At 40.4% G+C, this 22,610-nt stretch overlaps 1 protein-coding gene across 2 annotated transcripts in view; it reads right to left on the reverse strand.

Moving 5' to 3' along the window:
* The window catches only part of LanA (laminin subunit alpha), a gene marked incomplete at its 3' end in the record, with an annotated part of 194,735 nt that overhangs the window by 127,820 nt on the left and 44,305 nt on the right, over positions 1–22,610 (reverse strand). For both annotated transcript variants that reach the window (XM_070102874.1, XM_070102875.1), the window contains 3 exon segments: positions 3,632–3,802; positions 5,125–5,233; positions 9,878–10,005. In XM_070102874.1, coding sequence (XP_069958975.1) covers positions 3,632–3,802; positions 5,125–5,233; positions 9,878–10,005 — 408 coding nt within the window.

The raw sequence follows: 22,610 nt of genomic DNA on the forward strand, positions 1-22,610 counted from the left end.
AATTACATATTATATAATTTATAATTTGCCTTATTGAAGCTATTTTGAGATTAAAACTAATTTTGTTTGTTGAATGTCACAAATGCACATGATGCAAGAGTACTAGAGGTCAATTAAAGTTTATTTTCCATTTGATGTGAAAGCATATAACATTATTAAAAATATTAATTTGCATAACTGTATAGCTCATAAACACTAATGCAAATACAATATGCATTGCGAATGCATGCATACATTACCACATTCTATATGTGTAGGACTGCAATGTTTGTACTGTACATAATAATAATAATAATAATAATAATAATAATAATAATAATAATAATAATAATAATAATAATAATAATAGGTACAAAGTTGAAAGTGAACACAGAAAAGAGTAAGGTGATGAGGGTATCAAATGATTTAGATAAAGGAAAATTGAATATCAAATTTGGGAGGAGGAGTATGGAAGAAGTGAATGTTTTCAGATACGTATTTGGGAGTTGACGTGTCAGCAGATGGATTTATGAAGGATGAGGTTAATCATAGAATTCATGAAGGAAAAAAGGCGAGTGGTGCGTTGAGGTATATGTGGAGACAAAAAACGTTATCTATGGAGGCAAAGAAGGGAATGTATGAAAGTATAGTGGTACCAACACTCTTATATGGGTGTGAAACTTGGGTTGTAAATGCTGCAGCGAGGAGGCAGTTGGAGGCAATGGAGATGTCCTGTCTAAGGGCAATGTGTGGCGTAAATATTATGCAGAAAATATGGAGTGTGGAAATTAGGAGAAGGTGTGGAGTTAATAAAAGTATTAGTCAGAGGGCTTAAGAGGGGTTGTTGAGGTGGTTTGGTCATTTAGAGAGAATGGATCAAAGTAGAATGACATGGAGAGCGTATAAATCCATAGGAGAAGGAAGGCGGGGTAGGGGTTGTCTCTCGAAAAGGTTGGAACGAGGGGGTAAAGGTTTTGTGGGTGAGGAGCTTGGACTTCCAGCAAGAGTGCGTGAGCGCGTTAGATAGGAGCGAATGGAGATGAATGGTATTTGGGACCTGACGAGCTGCTGGAATGTGAGCAGGGTAATATTTAGTGAGGGGATTCAGGGAAGCCGGTTTTTATGTAAGAACATAAGAACATAAGAACGAAGGAACACTGCAGAAGGCCTACTGGCCCATGCGAGGCAGGTCCAAGTCCCTACCGGCTTAAGCCAATGCACCCAACCTAGTCAGGTCAAGTCACATTGACTCAAGGGAGGAACACGGCAACCGACCCGTTAGCACAAGCTATCAGGTCTAACTCACACCCACCCACATCTACTCATGTATTTATCCAACCTATTTTTAAAGCTACACAACGTTCTGGCCTCTATAACGGTACTTGGGAGTTTGTTCCACTCATCCACAACTCTATTACCAAACCAGTACTTTCCTATATCCCTCCTGAATCTGAATTTTTCCAACTTAAAACCATTGCTGCGAGTCCTGTCTAGGCTAGATATTATCAGCACACTATTTACATCCCCTTTATTTATTCCTGTCTTCCACTTATAAACCTCAATCATATCCCCCCTAATTCTACGTCTTTCTAGAGAGTGCAGTTTCAGGGCCCTTAGTCTATCCTCATAGGGAAGGTTTCTGATACATGGGATCATCTTTGTTATCCTCCTTTGTACATTTTCCAGAGAATTTATATCCATTCTGTAATACGGTGACCAAAACTGTGCAGCATAATCTAAATGAGGCCTAACCAAGGATGTATAGAGTTGAAGAACAACCTGAGGACTCCTATTATTTATGCTTCTTGATATGAAGCCAAGGATTCTATTAGCTTTATTGCGAACACTTATGCACTGTTGTCTTGGTTTCAGATTACTGCTAACCAGAACTCCTAAATCTTTTTCGCAATCCGTAATATTAAGATCTACATTATTTAGTTTATATGTGGCATGGTTATTGTCCTGTCCAACATTTAGAACTTTGCATTTGTCTATATTAAACTGCATCTGCCACTTCTCCGACCACTGCATCAGTCTATTCAAATCTTCCTGGAGTGCTCGAATGTCCTCGTCAGAATGAATTCGACGGCCTATTTTGGTGTCATCGGCAAACTTGCCGATGTCGCTCTTTATGCCCTCATCTATGTCGTTTATGTAGATTGTGAACAGCAGGGGGCCCAACACTGACCCCTGTGGAACACCGCTCGTGACGCTTCCCCACTCTGATTTCTCCCCATTTATGCAAACTCTCTGCTGCCTATTTGTCAACCATGCCTCTATCCAGGAAAAAATTTCTCCTCCTATTCCATGTGCTTTAATTTTCCTCAATAGTCTCTGATGTGGGACCCTGTCAAAAGCCTTACTGAAGTCCATATACACAATATCATATTCGTTACCATGATCTACCTCCTCAAATACCTTAGTGAAAAAAGTTAATAAATTCGTAAGGCAGGAACGTCCCTTTGTAAAACCATGCTGAGATTCGTTGATTAATTTATGCTTTTCAAGGTGGCTACGAACTGCCTCGGCAATTATTGATTCCATAAATTTTCCCACTATGGAGGTTAGGCTTATTGGTCTATAGTTCGAAGCTAAGGACCTGTCACCTGTTTTGAAAATAGGTATCACATTTGCCATTTTCCACTTATCTGGCACCATGCCAGTTTGTAGTGATATGTTGAAAAGATTAGCCAAAGGTGTGCTAAGCTCCTCTTTACATTCCTTTAGAACCCTTGCATACAGTTCATCAGGGCCTGGGGATTTGTTAGGTTTTAATTTATCTATTTGCCTAAGGACCATGTCACTTGTGACCCTAATAGTGCACAGTTTATTATCGTCCTGTTCTACATAATTTATCATTACTGGAATATCACTGGTATCCTCCTGTGTAAAAACTGAGAGGAAGTATGTGTTAAAAATTCTACACATTTCCTTATCACTGTCAGTGAGCTGACCCGAGGAACTTTTGAGTGGGCCTATCTTGTCCCTGATCTTACTTCTGTATACCTGAAAGAATCCTTTTGGGTTAGTCTTCGATTCTCTTGCAACTTTAACCTCATAATCTCTTTTTGCTTTTCTAATTCCCTTTTTGGGGATTTTCTTTCTTTTTGGGTCACCCTGCCTCAGTGGGAGACGGCCGAGTTTTTTAAAAAAAAATAACATCTTTATTTACTGCAAGTACATGTACAGTACATGGTATATAGGCCTAACTGACATCAATGACATACTACTGTATAGAAAGCATTTTGGGCAAATCAGGTCCTTGTCCCAGGATGCAACCCACACCAGTCGACTAACACCCAGGTACCCATTTTACTGATGGGTTAACAGACAACCAGCGTAAAGAAACACACACAATGTTTCTACCCACGCTGGGAATCGAACGCAGATCCTCGCCATGTGAAGTGAGAGCTTCAGTGATCAAGACATACAAATACACCTCCTCAAAACCGTTACCATTTTATTAGTACATTTTTTATTTATCCTCTATACTTGAATATTATAGGCATTATACATATGTATTTTTCATAGTTAAAAATAAGTCATATATGTATTTGGAAAGCTGAAGTACCTATTACGAAGGTCTTAAAGTATAGGTAAAAATATATTGAATACAGCAGAGTATTCTGAAGATTACAGGTTAATTGCTTACCCTTCTTGTGACAGTTGGATCTTGTCTTGCAACAGACATGAGGTGACCAAGTAGAGTTTTGGTGCGCAATAAGCGAAGCCGAACATTGGTGGCTCTCGTGAATTCTTGCAGAACTGTTGAATTGAAGAAACTATTTGCTGATGGTCTATTATTTAGAAGAGATACAACAATCTGAAAAAAGTGATAATATTGGTAGAATTAACGATAATATGTTAGGTAAAAGGACACACGTGCAATTAATGTGACATTTTATTGTTGGCACAATAATATAACACATTAGTTGCAAATGTGTCCTTTTACCTAACAATCTGAGAAACAACACCTTATCCATGCAATCATAAAAATAAAATAAATTTAACCCTTTCAGGGTCCGTCCCGTAGATCTACGGCTTTACGTTCAGGGTCCAAACCGTAGATCTACGTCATGAGCTCAGTTCACTCTGATAAACTGTGAGTGGTACATTTGGGCCAAGATATGAGAGAATACATCTATGTGGTATGTGTGCACCACATAAAACAGATCCTGCAGCACACTGTGTATAATGAGAGAAAAAAACTGAAATCATGATTTTTCGATTAAAACAGCGATTTTGCAGTGTTTTTTCGTATTTTTTTTTATAGTTGTATTTGCGATTTCTTGGTCTCATTTGATAGAATGGAAGACATATTACAAAAATAGAGATGATTTTGATTGGTTTTAGCATTGGAAATGGCTTGAAACTGAGCTCAAAGTAGCAGAAATGTTAAATTTTTGACGATATTCAAGAGTAAACAAACGACCTCACATGTCTAATACACGCCAGCTGGTGGGTCTAATATGCATTCACAAATATGGTGATGATATTTATACAATTATTACAGTATTGCATAACAGTAAATCTTCTATTTTTTGGTGTGAATAAAAATTCATTATGTGAATAAAAAATCAAAATGGAATTTATTTGTAAAGCCTCAAAATGTAACTAATGAACAGAGGAAATGTTAGTTTAGTTCCAGAAATACCTACATTGTTTATTCTGGACCCTATTTTGAAATTGGAATATTTTGAACTTTGTGTTACATTGGCCAAATTAACAATTTCCGATCACTTTAATTTTTTAGTTGATACAGTTGACTTGGCGATTTCTTGTGCTCAATCGATAGAATAGAAGTAATACTAGTGAAATTGCTAAGAATTTGGTTGACTGGAATAATATAATTGGCCTAAAATGGGAGTCAAATTCGGCAAAATCGCCAATTCGTAAATATCGCTGACACATCAAAATTCGCGAGAGCATAATTTCGTCAATTTTCCATCAAATTTCGTACTTTTTGTTTTATTACCTTCACAAAAAGATTCTCTACCATTTCATAAGAAAAAATAAAAAAATTTTTTTTGAAAATTCTTGAGACACTGGGGCACCACTTCAGATTTGGGCCTTGGACCCTGAAGGGGTTAAAGAATACTACAATATACAGCATGGAGACTGCATTTAAAACCAGCTATAACTTACCTCCCCACCTTCCAAAGGTACCACTTTAGAAAAGTGTGTGATACAAGTTACATCATCATCATCTTGGATTGGACTCAAACTCTCTTTTCCAAAGAAACTTTCACAGTCCCTAAAATGAGAACAAACACAAACATTCGTGAAGATATTCTCACATCAGAATGTGACTGGTCAGTAAAATAAGGAAGTGTCTAGGTGCTGTTATGGTATCATCAAACTATCAACTTAAAAATGAGTGTTAGAAAAATTATCCATAAAATTCAAGTTTTCTGAACTTTATTTTCATAAATTCTTTACAATGAACATAAATTTAGAGAACACAGCTACCACAATTCATTATAAACTACATGCACTACATAATTATTAATAAAAACAGCAAAATTAGCCTTTAACATTTATCGAGATTAAATGCATCCCAGTTAGTGGATGAAATTCAGTAACACTAATTACTGTGCAACAGATTATACTACAACTATCATACTAACAAAACCCAAACTAAACTCAAGCATCTTAAATCCTCATTTCCTTTAGCCAATACTCTGGATCTGAAAACACACAAAAATACCATATTTAACTAAGTAAGTGGGGTCCTCACAGAAGCAAATGGTATGTTTGGAGTAGAGTGGAACCTCTACTTACGAGTGCTTCCACGTGCGAGTTTTTCCAGATATGAGCAGCTGCTCGGTTGATTTTTTGCTTCCAGACACGAGCAAAATTTCCAGATGCGAGCAGGCCTCAAAGGAGGTCAATTCACACTGGTGAGGGGGCTCCTGCTCTTGATCTAGGGAACTGGATCTCAGTTGTTTTTTGGACTATCTTATTGAAACTTGGGCAATGTATGATGAAAAGATGTTTCTTAACATACACCAAAAATGAAAGAAATCGGACCATAAAGAATGGAGTTCACTTCTCAGCTATTAGCCTCCCCTTAGAGGTATCTTTTCGTATGTTTTTTTATGGTTGTATTCTCGTTTTATTTAGTCTCATGTGAAAGAATGGAAGATATACTACAAAAATAAATATGATTTTAAATGGTTCCACGATGAAAAGTACCTTGAAATTGAGCTCAAAAAAGCAGAAATGTTTGATTCTTTGGCGACATCAGTGCTAAACATCATGAGGTACCAGTGGCAGACAACATGAAGCAGCAGTGCAGACAACATGAAGCAACAATGGCAGACAACATTAAGCAAAAGTGGCAGACAACATGAAGCAGCAGTGGCACACAACATGAAGCAGCAGTGGCAGACATCATGAGGTAGCAGTGGCAGACAACATGAAGCAGCAATGACAGACATCATGAGGTAGCTGTGGCAGACAACATGAAGCAGCAGTGGCAGACAACATGAGGTAGCAGTGGCAGACAACATGAAGCAGCAGTGGCAGATAACATGAGGTAGCAGTGGCAGACAACATGAGGTAGCAGTGGCAGACAACATGAAGCAGCAGTGGCAGATAACATGAGGTAGCAGTGGCAGACAACATGAAGTAGCAGTGACAGACAACATAAAGCAGCAGTGACAGATAACATGAGGTAGCAGTGGCAGACAACATGAAGCAGCAGTGACAAACAACATGAGGTAGCAGTGGCAGACAACATGAAGCAGCAGTGACAGACAACATGAAGCAGCAGTGGCAGACAACATGAAGCAGCAGTGGCAGACAACATGAAGCAGCAGTGGCAGACAACATGAAGCAGCAGTGGCAGACAACATGAAGCAGCAGTGGCAGACAACATGAAGCAGCAGTGGCAGACAACATGAAGCAGCAGTGGCAGACAACATGAAGCAGCAGTGGCAGACAACATGAGGTAGCAGTGGCAGACAACATGAAGCAGCAGTGGCAGATAACATGAGGTAGCTGTGGCAGACAACATGAAGCAGCAGTGACAAGACAACATGAGGTAGCAGTGGCAGACAACATGAAGCAGCAGTGGCAGACAACATGAAGCAGCAGTGGCAGACAACATGAAGCAGCAGTGGCAGACAACATGAAGCAGCAGTGGCAGACAACATGAAGCAGCAGTGGCAGACAACATGAAGCAGCAGTGGCAGACACGAGGTAGCAGTGGCAGACAACATGAAGCAGCATTGGCAGAGAACATGAAGCAGCAGTGGCAGACAACATGAAGCAGCAGTGGCAGACAACATGAAGCAGCAGTGGCAGACAACATGAAGCAGCAGTGGCAGACAACATGAAGCAGCAGTGACAGACAACATGAAGCAGCAGTGGCAGACAACATGAAGCAGCAGTGGCAGACAACATGAAGTGGCAGTGGCAGACAACATGAAGCAGCAGTGACAGACAACATGAAGTGGCAGTGACAGACAACATGAAGCAGCAGTGACAGACAACATGAAGCAGCAGTGGCAGACAACATGAAGCAGCAGTGGCAGACAACATGAAGCAGCAGTGGCAGACAACATGAAGCAGCAGTGGCAGACAACATGAAGCAGCAGTGGCAGATAACATGAGGTAGCTGTGGCAGACAACATGAAGCAGCAGTGACAAGACAACATGAGGTAGCAGTGGCAGACAACATGAAGCAGCAGTGGCAGACAACATGAAGCAGCAGTGGCAGACAACATGAAGCACCAGTGGCAAAGTGTAGCATTAAGAGTGTAACAATTAAGTGCAGCATTAAGAGTGTAACAATTAAGTGAAGCATTAAGAGTGTAGCACTTTTAAGTCACTCTGTCTGACTTTTTTGGGTTATCCTAGTTTCTCAACACATGTAGTCAGCAGGAGGAATGGCCACTGTGGTGGCTCTATAAATCCCAACAACAATGGCTGCTGTCACCACCACCATCCACATACCTAATGACATGTATTTTATTCATTCTAGTGTATATATCATGTTTCTATGTTATTAATATTGTTTATTATGTCATATTACATGAATTGTGAGAGATAAATAAGCTGTAGAGTTCATATTAGGGAAATTATTAAAGTATTTTCTCGTGCCTAGAATTCCACTGGAACGAATTAATTCCACTTCAATTAATTTAAATGAGGAAAATTGACTCCGCAAACGAGCAAATCCAGTTGCGAGCAAGGTCATGGAACGGATTAAACCCATAAGTAGAGATTCCACTGTATTTACAGTAACACATGCAAGCAGCTATGTTTTGGACAGTGAGATATGGGTGAAAAAATCACAATGTTTATAGATATGCAATAGTAAACAAGCCAAAGTGAGGAACAGGACTATGTGAAATACGAATTATGCAGCACAGAAATAATGAATTCTTCAAATGATATGGTATTGCCATTATCTTTGTGCTCTTTATAAAGTATGAGCTGAGGCATTCATGGAATGGAGGAAGAGCTACTGGAAAGAAATACAGAGATTTACCACCCACATAGAGCCAATAAAGCATTTAAAGTGCAAAGGGCACCTTAAAATACGTAGTATGTATACTCTCTGAAGAGGGGAGAGAGATATTTTAATACATTGATCATCTCCCATTAAAATAGGGCGACCCCTTAAAAAAAAAAAAGGAGGAAACATTTTATCACTCATTTAAGCACTGTCTTGCCAGAATCATGCAAAACAGTGAATGAGTGACAGTGAAAGCATTTATACTCTTTTCATGTCACATTACCTCTTTCCCTTGTGCTGTTTTTGAGGTAAAAAACACAAATGTAGAATGTACATACATGTATGTGGAAGATACGTGAGAGCCTAGTGTAAAATAAACCCAGTGAAAAGTAGAGATGCCATGGGCATGATAAAACACTATCAACATCTGTGGACTGCAACTCTTCATCTGTCTGACAGCAGATATCAGAAATATTGCTGGAATAAGTGTAGAAGCCTTTAAGAGGAAACTTGATCATTATCCTTGCCATGTTCCAGATCAACCAGGCTGTGGGATATATGGGCCAGCTAACTGACAGCAATAGCTTTGTTAAACAGGAAAGCAATAACCTGGTTGACCAGATAAGCAATAACCTGGCTGACCAGGTAAGCAATAACCTGGCTGACCAAGCAATAACCTGGCTGACCAAGCAAGCAATAACCTGGTTAACCAAGTAAGCAATAACCTGATTGACCAGGCAAGCAATAACCTGGTTAACCAGGCTAGTAATAACCTGTCTGGACAGGCAAGCAATAATCTGGTTGACCAAGTAAGCAATAACCTGACTGACCATGCAAGCAATAACCTGACTGACCAGGCAAGCAATAACCTGGCTGACCTGACAAGCAATAACTTGGCTGACCAGGCAAGCAATAATCTGGTTGACCAGCCAAGAAATAACCTGGTTAACTAAGTATGCAATAACCTGGCTGACCAGACAAACAAATAATCAGCCGGGCCCCAGGCTGGCTGCAGTAGAAGACTCATGGTAAGCAAGTCCTAAAATTCACAGGCCAATGTGTTAACCACTTGGTCATAAGTTCAAACCCACCCATTCAGTGATTTCTTTGCAAATGTGTTATTGTGAATCCTTTATTTTATATCTGTATTTATATTATATTCATAGGGAAATAATGAACTCATAGAGAGTCTTACAGCATTTGGGGAATGGGAGTGGCTCCTTTGATATGGTGGAGGCAACCATGTTTAATCTGAGGAAGGAAAGGCAAGCTCCTGTTCCTTCAATCATAAATCCTTCTCCAGCATCAAGGCATCATCCCCCTTGAAGAGTCCACCTTACCTGACAGTGCTAAATGACCTCCCAAGGGTACAGTAGTTTTCAGTAAAATATATATTATATTTTAATTCAAACAATACAGCACAAACTGTCTTACCCTGGATTATCAGCAAAATATTGCCATGGTGTATAAGTTTCTCCATTGTCCACCGAGCGTTCCAGGACCCAGACACCAGGACGTGGAGAGTTTCCCATCTTGAGCAGTACATAGGCAACTTGGAACAGCTGTGAGTATAGTGAATAAAAAATACCTAATAAGTATAGTAAATTGAGGCATGATATAAGGTAGTAATGCAGAAATGAAATTTCATTAGTACTATGTAGGTAACAGCATTTAAAAAAATCTAATAAAAATCTATTTCGAAGAAGCATATGTAGAAGTTAGTGATTGAGTTTACAATTCATTTGGTTACTGTTGTACTATGATACAAACAGTATAAAATTTGATACATCTGCATAGTTAAAAGAAAGCCACTTAATACGCAAAGCATTTCTGGCAAACTTGTAGGAGTGAGAAAGAGCCAGTTGTGAGTGTGGGGGAAGTTCGTGAGGCAGTAGGTAAAATGAAAGGGGGTAAGGCAGCCGGGATTGATGGGATAAAGATAGAAATGTTAAAAGCAGGTGGGGATATAATTTTGGAGTGGTTGGTGCAATTATTTAATAAATGTATGGAAGAGGGTAAGGTACCTAGGGATTGGCAGAGAGCATGCATAGTTCCTTTGTATAAAGGCAAAGGGGATAAAAGAGAGTGCAAAAATTATAGGGGGATAAGTCTGTTGAGTATACCTGGTAAAGTGTATGGTAGTTATAATTGAAAGAATTAAGAGTAAGATGGAGAATAGGATAGCAGATGAACAAGGAGGCTTTAGGAAAGGCAGGGGGTGTGTGGACCAGGTGTTTACAGTGAAACATATAAGTGAACAGTATTTAGATAAGGCTAAAGAGGTCTTTGTGACATTTATGGATTTGGAAAAGGCGTATGACAGGGTGGATAGGGGGGCAATGTGGCAGATGTTGCAAGTGTATGGTGTAGGAGGTAGGTTACTGAAAGCAGTGAAGAGTTTTTACGAGGATAGTGAGGCTCAAGTTAGAGTATGTAGGAAAGAGGGAAATTTTTTCCCAGTAAAAGTAGGCCTTAGACAAGGATGTGGGATGTCACCGTGGTTGTTTAATATATTTATAGATGGGGTTGTAAGAGAAGTAAATGCGAGGGTCTTGGCAAGAGGTGTGGAGTTAAAAGATAAAGAATCACACACAAAGTGGGAGTTGTCACAGCTGCTCTTTGCTGATGACACTGTGCTCTTGGGAGATTCTGAAGAGAAGTTGCAGAGATTGGTGGATGAATTTGGTAGGGTGTGCAAAAGAAGAAAATTAAAGGTGAATACAGGAAAGAGTAAGGTTATGAGGATAACAAAAAGATTAGGTGATGAAAGATTGAATATCAGATTGGAGGGAGAGAGTATGGAGGAGGTGAACGTATTCAGATATTTGGGAGTGGACGTGTCAGCGGATGGGTCTATGAAAGATGAGGTGAATCATAGAATTGATGAGGGAAAAAGAGTGAGTGGTGCACTTAGGAGTCTGTGGAGACAAAGAACTTTGTCCTTGGAGGCAAAGAGGGGAATGTATGAGAGTATAGTTTTACCAACGCTTTTATATGGGTGTGAAGCGTGGGTGATGAATGTTGCAGCGAGGAGAAGGCTGGAGGCAGTGGAGATGTCATGTCTGAGGGCAATGTGTGGTGTGAATATAATGCAGAGAATTCGTAGTTTGGAAGTTAGGAGGAGGTGCGGGATTACCAAAACTGTTGTCCAGAGGGCTGAGGAAGGGTTGTTTAGGTGGTTCGGACATGTAGAGAGAAAGGAGCGAAACAGAATGACTTCAAGAGTGTATCAGTCTGTAGTGGAAGGAAGGCGGGGTAGGGGTCGGCCTAGGAAAGGTTGGAGGGAGGGGGTAAAGGAGGTTTTGTGTGCGAGGGGCTTGGACTTCCAGCAGGCATGCATGAGCGTGTTTGATAGGAGTGAATGGAGACAAATGGTTTTTAATACTTGACGTGCTGTTGGAGTGTGAGCAAAGTAACATTTATGAAGGGATTCAGGGAAACCGGCAGGCCGGACTTGAGTCCTGGAGATGGGAAGTACAGTGCCTGCACTCTGAAGGAGGGGTGTTAATGTTGCAGTTTAAAAACTGTAGTGTAAAGCACCCTTCTGGCAAGACAGTGATGGAGTGAATGATGGTGAAAGTTTTTCTTTTTCGGGCCACCCTGCCTTGGTGAGAATCGGCCAGTGTGATAAAAAAAAAAAATAATAATTCTGGCAAACTAATCCTAAAACTTACATACTACTTAATCATAATTCTAGCATTTAATTTTATGCGATGTGTTTCAATGCAGCACAAGTAGTTCATTCCAAAGAACTGTTGACAAGGAATTTCAATATTGTGCACAATGAGACAGGTTGTAAATGGGCATTAGATAATTCGAGATAATTTAAATTAATTTATTTCAGATCAATGAAGCACATTTTATGAAGTGATAGAATTATAACGATGACAATAAATCATGAATATTTTCAGTTACCTGATTGACAGTTGCAAGAGAACACTGACACAATACAAGGAATAAGTACTGTATATCTCTGATACATCACATGTACAGCTCAATCTGTTTAGAAAGTCCATACATATGCATATGTGTGGTACTCTGATGAGTTTTGAGTTTTTCTCCTCTCAGAGCCTGTGCTTGGGCCAGGCTTGTCTGGTACTTGCTTCTGGTGGCCTGCTGGCCCACATATCTATCACAGCCAAGTTAATCTGGCAACTAGTGGAAATACTTATGCAGTTTCTTCTTGAAGACTTCTACATTTGTCCCAGCAGTGTTTCTGATATCTTCTGGTAAGATGATATATAGTCTGTGGCCACAGATGATTAAATGCTCTCTCATTGTGTCCACAGTGACCCTGCTTTTCACCGGGTTCATTTTGCACTTCCTTCTATATTTCTCACTCCAGTATGCTATAATGGTAGTGTGCAGATTTGAGACTAGGCCCTCAAGTACATTCTAGGTATATATTACCATGTATCTCTCTCTCCTCTACTCAGTGAGTACATACTGTATTTAGGACTGATGTGTCCCCTTTGCCATACTTATCTCTGCTCAAAGTGGTCAGAGTGGGTTTAACTAAACTTTCAATTGCAGAGAAGACCCATGCATCCACCCTATTAGAGCAAGGCATGTCTGTGATACGTGCAGCCAGCACAGATCTGAAAGTGACGAGGATTGCAATTTACAACCTCAAGAAAGCAGCTGCCTCACTCCAACCTGGCTTTTTCTTGAAGTCTGCAGCTGTTATGGCAGGATCTAATAACACTTCCATCTTCAGGATCTTGTCTGTGCAAAGAGAAGTCTTTTTGAATGGCACGGTGACAGGTTGGAGTGAGGCAGCTGCTTTCTTGAGGCTGTAAATTGCCATCCTCGTCACTTTCAGGCCTGTGGCTATGCGTATCACAGACATGCCTTGCTCTAATAGGGTGAGTGCATGGGTCTTCTCTGCAATTGAAAGTTTAGTTCGACCCATTCTGACCACTTGGAGTGGAGACATAGCGTGGCAAAGTTCATGGTCAAGTGAAAATAGGGGCACTGAGGAATGCCTCCTTCCTAGTGGTTTAGTTGTGACAGGCATGATCTTACAGTTCTAAAACCATGCTGGTTTGGGTTGTGCTGTTCCTCCATAAGTTTGTAATTTGGTATCTCATCATTCTTTTGACGATTTTTATAATGTGGAATGATAGGGCTATGTCTGCACTCTTTAATATAATAATAATAATAATACTAATAATATCTTTATTTCTACAAGTACATGTACAAGGTATACAGGCCTAGCTGACATCAATCACATACTTCTACAGCCTCTCCTCACTTAATGACATACGTACTTGTTTACTGGCAACTCGGACTTATGATGGACTCTGACCAGTATACATACCTAATTAATGTACGTATATTAGAGCTGATTTCCTCAATTCTGTTTACTACAATATACAGTACACTGCTGTATAAACATTTAAAAATATACCAGAAATGTTATAAATGGTACAAAGGTGACATTAAAACAATATCAAAGATGACTGACTTAAACCCACTACAATTATAGTATGCTCCTCACTTAGTGACGAATTTGTTTACCAATGTGGTCTTAGGAATGGAACTCTGTCGTTAAGTGAGGAAAGGCTGTATATACAAAGTCCCTTGTTATGCAGAGCATTTCAGGCAACTTAGGTCAGTTTTGTCCCAGGATGCGACCCACACCAGTCGACTAATACCCAGGTACCCATTTTACTGATGGGTGAACATAGACAATCAGTGTAAGGAAACACGTCCGATGTTTCCACCCCTTCACCAGGTATTGAACCCAGACCCTCACCGTGTGAAGCGAGAGCTTTTGCCACCAGTCCATGGGGCACTTAAGGTCTCTGGTGTTTCATCTAGATCTAGGCTCCTCCAAAGGATACTGTGAGTTTGTGCTAGTGGTACTGTGCGTGTATGATTGCATGTGTGTACTCACTTATATGCAGCTGCAAGTGTGCATGCGTGCAGGTGTGTGTGTGTGTACTCACCTATTTGTGGTTGCAGGGGTAAAGACTCAGCTCCTGGCCCTGCCTCTTCACTGACTGCTACTGGGTCCTCCCTCTCCCTGCTCCATGAGCTTTATCATACCTTGTCTTAAAACTATGTATGGTTCCTGCTTCCACTTCATTCTCAGTAGTATCAGTTACCAGTAGTATCAGTAACCAGTAGAATCAGTTACCAGTAGTATCAGTAACCAGTAGTATCAGTTACCAGTAGTGTCAGTAGTAATGACTAACCGACCATTACTGATTCTTCTTCTTCTTCTTATAACCAGAGCTTTGGTAAGATGGGTAAGAAAGAAGGATGGGTAAGGATAGAAATATTGGAAAAGGGTGGGAGGGGGAAGAGAGGTAGGATATAAAAGGTAAGTGGCCCAACCACTTTGGTGTAATTTAAAAAGTGTATGTGGAATAATAAAATATTCTTGAAGGGGTATAATACTAACCCATCAGAGTCACATAGATATAACAGATATATAAGTACATGACTCTGAATTGGTAGTAAATATACAAGTTGCAATTATTTTTTTCTTTTTTTTTGCGATTGCACAACGGATATTTAAACGACAATGAAGGCAATAATTTTCTGGCCAGTTTATAAAGAATTACTCGACACAATAGCTTCTTACAAGATGGTGTCCCACCATAGTAAATGTAGCATAATTTTAACAGTAGAATGTTATACAAGATGTCTCCCTAATTGGGGGCAATGATTTTCTTAGTAAACATAGAAGGGTTCTGGTGTTACCCAATCATCTTCATCTGCAGGGAGGTTGCTCAATATCATTGGTCGATGGTAATCGTCTTTATGGATAAAACGACGTACCCTCTGTGGGAGAGTCATTCTTTGAGTCCTGTGAGGAGGAGTATTGATGATATAATCTGTGGTATTTTCAACTTGGAGAGGATGTTCTCTATCTGGCATGTAGAGTTCTTGCATTGCATAGAGTTGTTTCTTCTTCAGGGTGTCAAGGCGTACATTTAAGGCAATAATATCTTGTTGTACAAGTAAACCTGCCATTTTAACTCTGTCTCTCCTCCTGGTGCCCGTAATGAAGCGGAGAGCTCTATTCTGGACCCGTTGCAACCGTAGCATGTTGGTCTTTGTTGTTAATGACATTGGGACACATGGGTATTCGAGTATAGGTCTTATTATCATTTTATACAGATGTTTTTTGACATGTGGAGGGGCTTGATTAAATCTAAAGAGACTGTTAAGACCGGCTTTGGCTATGTTGATCTTTTTATTTACATGAGATGTTGAGTGGAGCAGCCTGTCTATTTCATATCCCAAGATCTTGTTAGGGTTTCTAATGGCTACAGGTGTACCTCTGATGGAGATACCCCCTTTATCTTCGGTGGTTGATGCAAAACATCCTATCGTGTAAATGAGGACTTTGTCAGGGTTAGTCGTAATTCTCCATTTCTTTTCCCAATTAGATGTTCGACGAAGTTCAATATTCATTTTTTCTACGACTCTCTCATACTTGTATTTTCCTGTTACCAGAGTTGATGAGATGACATGGATAACATCATCTGTACATTGCGTTATAACTGTATCATTAAACTCTGGTTGAGGAAGGTCATTCACATAAATGTTGAATAGAATTGGACTAAGACAAGAACCTTGTGGGGCACCAGCTGTTGGTATAAAAGGCTCTGTCGACCTGCCATGAAAGGTGAGAATGATTTTTGAGTTAAGAAGTTATATATTAATCTGAGAAAGGTCCAGTTATGGTCTGGTAGGTCAATAAGTTTGTATATAAGACCATCATGCCATAAGCTATCAAAAGCTTTATGAACATCTCTGGTGGCAATTAGGGCAAGATTGCCCTGATGCTTTAAATTTGCTACAGTATCGAAAATAATATTTATTGCATGATAGGTACCTCTATGTGTCCTAAAGCCAAACTGTTTTTCAGTAAAAAGATGATTAAACTCCATACAGTACAGTGGACCCTCAACCAGCGATGGCATCGATTAACGATAAATCTGACTAGCAATACATTTTAACACAAAAATTTTGCCTCAACTAGCGCTTAAAAACCCGACAAGCGCTATTCGGTCCGTACCATACGCTTCCACTTTGGCCTGAGCGCGCCTCACTTGTCCCTTGGTGCCAGTGTTTACAAGCCAACCAGCCACCGCGGTCGCTTCCAGACATACAACAACTGGAACATTTCATATTATCACAGCCTTTGTAGTGATTGCACCTGCAAAATAAGTCACCATGGGCCCAAAGAAAGCTTCTAGTGCCAACCCTACAGCAAAAAGGGTGAGAATTACTATGGAGATGAAGAAAGAGATCATTGCTAAGTATGAAAGTGGAGTGCGTGTCTCTGAGCTGGTCAGGTTGTATAATAAACCCCAATCAACCATCGCTACTATTGTGGGTAAGAAGACGGCAATCAAGGAAGCTGTTCTTGCCAAAGGTGCAGCTGCTGCTGCACCACAGTCAGCTGCTGTTGTTGCTGCACCACCATCAGCTGTATTACTCGAAGATGTGGAGAGAGTGTTGTTGGAGTGGCTTAACGTGAAACAATTACCGAGAAACGATTAACCCCGGAGGGTTAGCCACCCAGGATAACCCAAGAAAGTCAGTGCATCATCGAGGACTGTCTAACTTATTTCCATTGGGGGTCCTTAATCTTGTCCCCCAGGATGCGACCCACAACAGTTGACTAACACCCAGGTGAACAGGAAAAATGCCTGGAACTAGTGCTCATATTGGTGAGGTTAGTGGGGAGGATGTGGAAGAGTTGGTGGAGGAGGACAATGACGAACTAACCACTGATGAGCTGCTAGAGCATCTTCAACAGTAAGAGGCCACACCTGAGGAAACTGCTTCAGAGGAGGGGAGAGAGAAATTGAAGAAGTTGCCTACTTCAAAGATTAAGGAAATGTGTGCAATGTGGCTTAAAGTGCAAACCTTTTTTGATGAAAATCACCCTCACACAGCTATTGCAAGCCGTGCTGGTGACTATTACACTGACAATGCTTTGAAACACTTTAGGATAAAGGAACGAGAGGTACAGGCCTCTATGGACAGATATGTTGTGCGACAGAAGTCCAGTGACTCTGAAGCTGGTCCTAGTGGCATTAAAAGAACAAGGGAAGTAACCCAAGAAAAAAACTTGCTACCTCAAGTGCTAATGGAAGGGGATTCCCCTTCTAAACACTAACAAGAACAACGGTCTCCCCTCCTCCCATCCCATCAATCATCACCAGATCTTCAATAAAGGTAAGTGTCATGTAACTGTGCATGTCTTCTTCAGTTTGTGTGTATTAAAATTAATATTTCATGTGGTAAAATTTTTTTTTTTCAATACTTTGGGGTGTCTTGCACGGATTAATTTGATTTCCATTATTTCTTATGGGGAAAATTAACTTGACTAACGATTATTTTGATTAACAATGAGCTCTCAGGAACGGATTAATATCGCTGGTTGAGGGTCCACTGTAGTTCAGTCTGTTGGAAATGATCTTCTCAAGAACTTTTCCAGTGACTTCAAGTAAAGATATAGGTCTATAGTTCCCTGGTTGGTGGATGTCTTTATTGGGCTTAGCAAGAAAGATCATCCTAGCAGTCTTAAAAACAACTGGAAAATGTCCGGAGGCTAAGATGGCATTAAGATATTAACCAAAGACTGTTTACAATTTCTGGGTAGTAACTTTATTTGTTTCATTGTTACTGATTCACTGTTGCGTGAATCACTGTTATTCACTGACCGTTACTGCTGACCTAGTATGTTTTGAATGCCGCTCACCCTCCGAGGCACTCAGCAAGGCAGTTCCAGTAGAGACGTGAGGACAGACGGCAGGTCAGGCACGGGCGCTCCCCATATATTCCATCCAATATACTAGAACATCCAATGTGAGTGTTTATTACCCAATCCAAATTTCAAACCCCACACAACATTTGGTGGCAGTGTTGTGGGCATGGATTTACGGGTAATTATGAAGATATAAGTACATCAAGCCAGGTCATTGATGTTTCTGTCCTAGCTAGTGCCCTCACTAGTGTCTGTTGTTGTTCCTAGTGTTCCAGATGGTGACAACGTCCTAGCTGACAGTGATTCCTGCAAAGTCAAGGGTTTATTTGTTGAGCCATCCTTACATGTAAGAGATAGTAAGATCCATTTCTTCCTTGCTAACACTTCTGGTCACAGTGTTCGCTTCAGAGCAAATACCAATCTTGTTGACCTTGTTCACTATCTTTACCCTGTTCAGGTATAGGATGAATTGTCACCTGACCAGTGGGTCGGTGCTATTTCAACCAGAGAGACTTCATCCATTCCACTGGATCAATCTATTCCATCAGTAGAGGAGAAAGTCTTAGCTCCCACTGACTTCCCAGACGAGGTCAAGCATTTGTTGAGTCTGTTGAACAAATGTTGTAAAGCCATTGCCTTACCAGGTGAGAAAATGAGTATAATGAACCTACTGTCCCATCGTATCTCACTTGAACCTGGTACCAGACCTATTTATATACCTGCATAAAGAATGCCTCATTCACAAGTTGCTGTCTCAGAAGAATTGATCACTCAGATGCTTGATGATGAGTTATTGCACCTAGCAATTCACCCTGGAATACGCCCTTGATTCTAGCACCTAAGAAGGACGGTACGTGGCGCTCAGTGACTGACTTTAGGAAGTTAAATGCGAAAACTATTCCAGATCACTTCCCACTTCCTGTACTTGGTGACCTTTAGTGTAACATCAGAGATAACAAAGTCTTTTCGACCCTGGACTTATTACAAGGGTTTTGGCAAATCCCTCTTCACGAGGACAGCCAAGAGCTAACCACAATTTCCACTCCTACAGGTCATTATCACTTCCTCCATATGGCTTTCGGGTTACGATCTTCGCCTATCACATTCTTGAGGCTCATGACTAATATCTTCAGAGGCCTCATAGGTAACGCACTTATGGTGTACTTAGACGATGTAATTGTCACGTCTGAAGACGTGGATACGCACTTGAAAAGACATGATGTAGTACAGTGGACCCTCAGCTAACGATATTAATCTGTTCCTGAAAGCTCATCGTTAGCTGAAATTATCGTTAGCTGAATTAATTTTCCCCATAAGAAATAATGGAAATCAATTTAATCCGTGCAAGACACCCCAAAGAATGAAAAGAAAAAAAATTTTTACCACATGAAATATTAATTTTAATACACACAAACTGACACTTATCTTTATTGAAGATCTGGTGATGATTGATAGGATGGGAGGAGGGGAGAGTGTGGAAGTTGTTAATGTTTAGAAGGGGAATCCCCTTCCATTAGGACTTGAGATATCAAGTCCTTTTCTGGGGTTACTTCCCTTCTTCTTTTAATGCCACTAGGACCAGCTTGAGAGTCACTGGAATTCTGTCGCACAACATATCTGTCCATAGAGGCCTGTACCTCCCATTCCTTTATGATTTGTCTAAAGTGGTTCACAACATTGTCATTGTAATAGTCACCAGCACAGCTTGCAATAGCTGTGTGAGGGTGATTTTCATCCATAAAGGTTTGCACTTCAAGCCACTTTGCACACATTTCCTTAATCTCTTTCTTCATATCCATAGTAATTCTCACCCTCTTTCCTGCAGGGTTGGCACTAGAAGCTTTCTTGGGGCCCATGGTGACTTATTTTGCAGGTACAATCACTAAAAATGCTGTGATAATATGCAATGTTCCGATTGTATGCGTGGATGCGACCACACTGGCTGGCTTGTAAACACTGGCACCGACGGGACAACTGAAGTGCACTCAGGCCACACGTGGACACGTCTCAAACGAATCACGTTGGGCGAGTTTTTTAGCGTTAGCTGAGGCAAAATTTTTGCATTAAAATGTATCGTTAGCTGGATTTAACATTAGCTGATGCCATCGTTAGCTGAGGGTTCACTGTACTTGGTAAGCTTAAGAAGCCATTTTAAAGATCAAACTGTCTAAATGTCAATTTTCAAGAGCAGAAATCAAGTTTCTGGGTCACGTAGTCACTCCTAGAAGGGTTACGACTGACCAAAGTAAAGTATGTAACTGCAGTACAGTGGACCCTCGACCAGCGATGGCATCGATTAACAATAAATCCGACTAGCGATACATTTTATCGCAAAAATTTTGCCTCGATTAGTGCTAAAAAACTCGACCAACACTATTCGTTCCGTCTGACACACGTCCACTTCTGGCCAGTGTTTACAAGCCAGCCAGCCACCGCAGTCGCTTCCAAGCATACAATCGGAACATTTCATATTATCACAGCCTTTTTAGTGATTGCACCTGCAAAATAAGTCACCATGGGCCCCAAGAAAGCTTCTAGTGCCAACCCTACAGCAAAAAGGGTGAGAATTACTATGGATATGAAGAAAGAGATCATTGCTAAGTATGAAAGTGGAGTGCATGTCTCCGAGCTGGCCAGGCTGTACACAAAACCCCAATCAACCATCGCTACTATTGTGGCCAAGAAAACGGCAATCAAGGAAGCTGTTCTTGCCAAAGGTGCAACTATGTTTTCGAAACTGAGATCGCAAGTGATAGAAGATGTTGAGAGACTGTTATTGGTATGGATAAACGAAAAACAGATAGCAGGAGATAGCATCTCTCAAGCAATCATATGTGAAAAGGTTAGGAAGTTGCATGACGATTTAATTAGAAAAATGCCAGCAACTAGTGGTGATGTGAGTGAATTTAAGGCCAGCAAAGGTTGGTTTTCAATTCAATTCAATTCAAAGTTTATTCTCTATAAGGATTACAATGCTGAGTTTACAGAAATTTGGTTATTGTTTGGTTTACATGTAGTAAAATTGTAATTACAGAGTGTACCACTAGAACCCTTAGCATGGCTAGGCATTTCGGGCATACTTAGTTTTATTCTTAATTGTAAAATATTACAAATTATGAGGTAAGTTGGTATTATGGCTAAGTGACTAAATACTAGTTTATGAGTTTAGCAATGTGAATGCTTTTGTTTTGGCACAGTATATAGTTTCAGTATTGGAGTATCACAGGATTCATTATTTTAAGACTGAGATTAATATTTCTGTTTATGGTCAAATGAGTGAGCGAGTGTAAGTGTGAACCACCAGGTGGTATTCGTGTAGTTAGTTGACGGGGTGTATCAGGGAGATAAGATGTTTTCTAATGGTAGTTTTGAAGGTGATGAATGTGTCTGCAGTTCTAGAGTTCTCAGGTAGGGTATTCCAGATTTTAGGGCCTTTGACATACATTGAATTTTTGTAAAGGTTTAGTCGGACACGGGGAATGTCGTAGAGATGTTTGTGTCTGGTGTTATGCCTGTGGGTTCTGTCACAACTATCAAGAAAGCGTTTTAGGTCAAGGTTGATATTAGAGTTTAAGGCCCTGTAGATATAGATTGCACAGTAGTAAGTGTGGATGTACTGAACTGGGAGTAAGTTTAGATCTTTGAAGAGTGGGGGGGTGTATTGCCAGGGATGGGATTTAGTGATTATTCTTACTGCAGCTTTTTGTTGGGTTATTATTGGCTTTAGGTGTGTTGCTGCAGCTGATCCCCAAGCACAAATAGCATAGGTGAGGTATGGATAAATAAGTGAGTGGTATAGTGTGAGAAGGGCATTTTGCGGCACGTAGTATCGTATCTTGGAGAGGATCCCAACCGTTTTGGATACTTTTTTGGCTATATACTGGATATGGGTGCTGAAATTCAGGTTGTTGTCAAGGTATAAGCCTAGGAATTTTCCCCCATTATTTCTGGTAATTAGTGTGTTGTCAATCTTAATGTTAATTTGTGCATCTCCTGCTCTGCTACCAAACATAATATAGTAAGTTTTGTCAGTGTTAAGCATAAGTTTATTGGCTGTCATCCAAGTCGATATTTTAATCAGCTCCTCATTCACAATGGTGTTGAGGGTGGCAAGATTAGGGTGAGAGATGACATAAGTCGTGTCATCAGCAAAGAGAATGGGTTTCAGGTGTTGGGATACGTTTGGAAGGTCATTGATGTATATGAGGAAGAGCAGGGGACCAAGAACACTTCCCTGCGGAACTCCAGTATCAAGTGGCCGTGTTGCTGATGCTGTGTCTTTAATGGTGACGTACTGATACCTATTAGTAATGTAAGATTTGAAATAAGCAAGCGCATGGCCTCTTATACCGTAGTGGTCAAGTTTGTGGAGTAGGATTTGGTGGTTTACTGTGTCAAAAGCTTTTCTTAGGTCAATAAAAATTCCTAGTG

Source organism: Cherax quadricarinatus, chromosome 83 (assembly GCF_038502225.1).
Source record: "Cherax quadricarinatus isolate ZL_2023a chromosome 83, ASM3850222v1, whole genome shotgun sequence".
Classification (NCBI taxonomy): Eukaryota; Metazoa; Arthropoda; class Malacostraca; order Decapoda; family Parastacidae; genus Cherax; species Cherax quadricarinatus.